This window comes from Cornus florida, unplaced genomic scaffold (genome assembly GCF_030987335.1).
Source record: "Cornus florida cultivar Cherokee Brave unplaced genomic scaffold, ASM3098733v1 CherokeeBrave_3.0.0_Hap2_Chr11, whole genome shotgun sequence".
Classification (NCBI taxonomy): domain Eukaryota; kingdom Viridiplantae; phylum Streptophyta; class Magnoliopsida; order Cornales; family Cornaceae; genus Cornus; species Cornus florida.
The window spans coordinates 49923536-49929535 of record NW_026775581.1 but is presented as its reverse complement, the minus strand read 5'-3'; the positions used below and the strand labels follow the sequence as shown (position 1 = coordinate 49929535).

The following is a 6000-nucleotide window of genomic DNA, read 5'->3' as shown; positions in this document are numbered from 1 at the left end:
GGCCAGCGCTCCCGCGGCCAATTGCTCCCCTCATTCGTTTGACCTCTCCATCTTCTTCATCATCTGGGTATAGCTCATCCCCCCTTTCGTCGACTCATCTTGTTACATCCCAGAATTTGAATCTCGTCCACCTCCATACCACTTTCATGCCTTTCTCAACAAAACAAAACCAAGAAAAAGACCCGTTTTTAGAGAGAGAAAGTGGTTGGCTTGAAAGATGGTGTATATCATTTACTGCTATTTGGTTCAACAAATATAGCTAACCTTGGTGGGAGTTGTAAAAAACGTGATTTGGTTAAGTGTATATTGGAAAATGGCAAAAGGATAAATTAGTTATTATATTTATTTATTTATTTATTGTTGCCAGCCGACAATGTTAACAGGGTATGACTGAATTTTTTTAAATGTAAAAAGATCTTTTTAAAAATTAGACAAATTACAGAGTTTGTAACTGAAATTAACCCATAAAAAAACTACTAACTTATTCGGAGGGTTTTAAGAATTTGTAGTAGCATGTAATTTTCCTTTTCCAAATGGAGTAAAATAAAAGCAATAAGATAATAATAGGGTAGAAATTATACATGATCAAGTCATAACTTGCACGTTTATGAATGGGTTGAATATTAAACCATCCGATCCATCAACATCTGACTTGATGACCTGAATTTTTTTATTTCAATAAAAAATTAAATTATCAATTTTTGAAATATTTATGGCTACTTTCAATTTTATTTACCAAAATATTATAATATATTACACTAAAATATATATTTTTCCAAAATATCTCTAAATAGCATATCTATTGTTTCATACCACTAAAGTCTTGATATTGCAAAACAAATAAATCACCATCATATTTAGGTCGTTTAACTTTTGGATTTTTACCTAGGTTTGTTTGGCCGCCTTGTCTTTATTGTTTCATACCAATAAATTGAGATGCTTTCATTTCATTGCCCAATGCTCGCCGAAAGTCTCATTCTTAGGGAATCTCTGCTTTTTCTCAAGAACTTGGGTTATGTGATGTGGTGGTTGAGGGCGACTGTCAATCAGTTTTGTTTTTGAAGCCGTCAGTGGAAGGTCAACCCCTCTCTTGGGTGGGTTCTTCCCTCTCTTGGGTCTCCGGGAAGGGTAACTTGGTTGCTCGTTAGTTCGGCAAGCGTGCCCTTGTAATCGAATGCGGCAACCATGAGTGGAGCATATGCCTTAGTGGTTATTAGTTGTTCTTCTTTCTGATTGTATTTCTTTTCGTTCTTAATTCTAGTTGGTTTGCTTGGTGTTACAAAAAAAAAAAAAAAAAAAAAAATTCATTGCATTTCAACTTGTCATCAGTCATCACTGCCAAAACAGTAAAAGTAAAATAAATAGAAACGGATCAAAATTCACATGAAATACTATTTATTTCTTTGTGTAGTAAAATAAAAATAAAAAATAAAAGAAGTAACGTCAATGCTGCCTACTGGTCGACTTGTTTAAACTAAAAATTAAATTCTCAATTTTTGAAATATATATGGCTACTTTCATTTTTATTTACCAAAATATTATAATATATTACACTAAAATTATATTTTAGATAATTATCTCTAAATAGCATATCCATTGTTTCATACCACTAAAGTCTTGATATTGCAAAACAAATAAATCACCATCATATATTGATTAAAATCAAAATCAAAATTCACATGAACGACTTGTTTCTTTACTGGTGACTGAAAAATCATCCAAATGTTTGAAAAAAAACCACACCCAGAAAAGAAAAATCATCCAAATGGCTGACATTTCTTCACTCGTTACCGTATATATCTTGGATTCCAAGCTCCGCCAGTCTATATAGAGGGGCGGCCCCTGAGTGTATATATGCAACTCATGTATGATTGAACAAAATATGTAGATGAATATTAAAACATATATATATTCAAAATCACTGTCTTCTCTCTCTAAAGCTCTTCAGCTTTAACAATGGCAATGAAGAAACTAGAGGGCAAAGTAGCCATAATCACTGGCGGCGCCAGCGGCATCGGCGAGGAAACCGCGCGTGTTTTTGCCCATCACGGCGCACGTGCTGTTGTGATCGCCGACATCCAAGACGAGCAAGGCCACCGTGTTGCCGAGTCCATCGGCCCAAAATGCAGCTACGTCCACTGCGACGTGTCCGACGAAGACCAAGTCAAAGACATGGTGGAATCAACGGTCCAGATTCACGGCCAGCTCGACATTATGTTCAGCAACGCGGGCGTATTCAGTGCCTCCGAACAGACCCTTCTTGATCTTGATTTCTCTGAATTTGACCGTATCTTCGCCATCAACGTGCGCGGCATGGCCACTTGCGTGAAGCAGGCGGCGCGTGTGATGGTGGAGCGGCGCGTGAGAGGCAGCATCGTGTGCACGGCCAGCGTGGCGGGTAGTAAAGGTGCGAAGAGAGGGACCGATTACTTCATGTCTAAGCACGCAGTGATTGGGTTGGTCCGGTCAGCGAGCCGGCAGCTCGGGGAGAACGGAATTAGGGTGAACAGTGTGTCGCCGTACTGGGTGGCGACGCCTATGGTGTGCAAGCCGTCCGAGAAGGAGGTGGAAGATGTGGAGAAGGTTTTTGAGTCATTTACGAGCTTGAAAGGGATTGTACTGAAAGTGAAACATGTTGCTGATGCTGTGTTGTTCCTTGCCTCCGATGACTCCGCATTCATCTCCGGCCATGACCTTCTCGTCGATGGCGGGGTGTGCACAGCGGCTTCTTGGTCTTGATCGTCAGCTTTCTTGTTCAAGTGGGAGTTTGAGAATAATTAAAATAAGGGAAAATTACATTGACTTCCCACGAAGTTTCATCAATATACATGGATCTCCCTTCTTGTTTGTTAAATTACACCAACCTCCCCTATTATAGCTGTCAAGTGGATGGTGTTTATTTTTTTAAGTGAAATTACATACATGTCGTCATTATATTTATTGTAATTTATTTACGAAAGGATGAACATTGAAAAGACAAATTATCCATATGTCAAAGAGAAACAATTTAGAATGATATATATATATATATATATATATATATATATATATATGTGTGTGTGTGTGTGTGTGTGTGTGTGTGTGTGTACTTAAATATATTTGTTTGATGAAAAACAATTTGAGAGGAAAGTGAGAGGATATATTTGTTTGATTTGGTATATATATATTTGGGTTTGATTGGTGACAACAACAAGGGTATAGGAAGGCAATCCAAATAGGGTAAGAATAAATCCATTGAATTATTTATAATTGGAGGTTTAGTTGTAATAGATAAATCAATTGGATTATTTGTAATTGGAGGTTTGATTGTAGTAGATCATCTCCACCTTCCATTTATAATTAATCCAATTGCATTTGGTTACAAACGAAGTCCAAAACCAAGACACTTAGAAAATTTATTTTCCCATGGCGTTGATATTGGATGATTCTTATACTCCACTCTACATAATAAAGAATACATAAAGAATGAAGTAACTCAATGGTAAGTTTAAGAAAAAAAAAAAAAAAAAGAAAAAGAAAAAGAAAAAGAAAAAGAAAATGGCAATTGCTTATTATGTAGAGTGGAGTACAAGAATCATCCAAAGAAAATTACTTAGTGGAGAGAGGTTTTTCTTTTTGAAAGGTTGAGTGGAGAGAGCTTGCACCAATGGCTCCAATGGATTCTAGTAAATTGCAGAGAGCCCAAAAGGCTCCAATGTAATGGCAACCATGGAGGGTTTTTAAGTAATTTTACTTTAGTAAGTAAGGTTAAATTTGTCTTCATAATAATTAAAAGGGTACTTTAGTAACTTTAAACTTACATCAACAATTACTAACATTGACTGGGCAATGACCTTTAATGGCAGTTAATGGACGGGTACTCTCTGTTATGAAGATTTAAACTTGAAGGAAGGTCAATGTAATTTGTCAAATAAGAAGGGAGGTCAGTGTAACTTGACTGAACCTCAATGGAGGTCAGTGTAATTTACCTTTAAAATAATATGTTTCTAAATGTGTTTGGTTTAACAAATGAAATGAGTGACAATTTTAAATTTGATAATACTACCGTTAGTTTTTGGTTAATGGGATTATACAAATCTTGAGGCAAAGCAAATAAATAAATAACAGGCTCCAGATTTGTGGAGGAAACAAAACCCAGCACTCTGTAAACGGAACCACCATAGGAGAAAATAGCAAACTAGAGAGACCGAAAGGTCTGGCCATTAGCACGACAACCGCTCCAAAGCTATAACCACAAGGCGCTCCGACACACAAAATCCCGCACAAGATCCAATTAAGGAGAAAATGATCAAATATAAGCGGGGAAAAACCCAAAACCGGCCTAGATCAGAGTTCTAACCGGAGAAAAGCAACAGATTTGCCCATGTGAGTCAAAAACAAAACAAACAAGAGCAGATCTAGCCGAACAAAAACAAAAACAAAAAAAGCGTAAAAAAAAAAACCCATGGAACCCACTTATTCAAACACACCGAGTTTTATTGCAACCGTGGACGGTAGCTAACAGCTCCCCACTCCCATGGAAGGGAGCAGGGAGCTCAGAAGGAAGATGAGAACGACTGGTTTAGAGGGAGAAAAGTAGAGAGAGGTGGGAGCGTTTGTTAATGGGATCATTGTTTTGTTATATTAGTTGGAAACAAACATATTAATATCAAGTATACTTTGTGTCAAAACTATAGTGGTATTTTGAGGCGGGTCTACGTTCATACAAAACCATTTTCAAGTGAGACAATTGATTATAATTTAAAGTGGTGAAAGTGAGCCAGGTGGAAATCAATTTGTCCCATGAAAGAATATTTAAGAAAAACTTCTATGTGGAGATATGTATGTTAAGATTGACATCTGGGCTTGGGCCTTGGTGCACCAAGGTTAGGTCCAAAAACCATCAACATAAGCCACACAACTCGTTCCAGCTTGAACTCCCTCCAAAGAAACATTCTACTCTTTTGTCCCAAATTTTTTTGAGTCACAATTATCAATGAGGATACTTAATTTGGGACAGAGAGAATATTTGTTAAAAATAATATCTTATTGGGCCTGGCATGTTGGGACCCATAAGTGGTGTTGTAAAAACTAACTTTTTAGTTGATATTCAATCACTCAATATATGTATCTATATTATTTCTAGATTGAAAATAAATTAAATAAACAAAACTTATCTACGATAATATGAATATTCAAAACATCAATATTCAATCATGCATAAAAGAGATAAGAGTGGTTCTGCAAATGTGAATAACCAAAATATACCTGTATCAACCTTAACTTAGCACCACAACAACCTTAGGCTCAAAGTGAACCTTCAAACAATCCCTTGCACCATCAAAACACGACATCAAATGGACTTCATGATCAACACAACAACAATGATCAATTCAGTGACATTTCTATAAAGATTTCAGCTTCAGATCATCATCAAGGACTTTAGAAATATTGGTTCATATGAAGCTCTCGAGATAGATTCAATGTAGGTTACAATTAGGGTTTTTTAAGAGGCTTGTTTTTGTAGAATAACTATAACAGTTAATATATACTCAAGCATCCAATTCAAATCCTATACAAGAAGGATATACACATAGCACCTGTAGCCAATCATTGGTCAGTGAATATTATGACATTCTCTGTGTGAATAGGCTATAATGCCCTTGCCAATTCAGCTATTTTGTCCTCTAGCATACTAGAAATTACAGCTCACAATATCAAGGTCGTAATAGCAGTCTTATCTAAGACTTGGTGATTAAGAAATGCAATGTAATGTATACACTCTCACTCTAGGACCAAAACAACGTGTCACACACATGAATTTCAAGTAGAAAGACTAAAATACCCTTGAAACAACCATTTTTCATTCTCAGCATCAATCAGTCGCTAAGACTGTGTAATTCACAATGCAGCTCAATTCACAACTATTCAATGCATTGCAGTTATCTGAACAAATGTGTATATATATAATACAACTGTAAAATGACCATAATACCCCTGAATAATCCTGTAGCTAATTTT

The 6000-nt window shown here is 36.3% G+C and overlaps 1 protein-coding gene across 1 annotated transcript; it reads left to right on the top strand.

Moving 5' to 3' along the window:
• Positions 1-1847: 1847 nt before the first annotated feature.
• On the top strand, positions 1848-3036 carry LOC132286482 ((+)-cis,trans-nepetalactol synthase NEPS2-like). The gene has a single exon (XM_059788831.1). It carries the CDS (start codon positions 1957-1959, stop codon positions 2737-2739), a length of 783 nt encoding a protein of 260 aa, XP_059644814.1. The 5' UTR covers positions 1848-1956; the 3' UTR covers positions 2740-3036.
• Positions 3037-6000: the final 2964 nt, after the last annotated feature.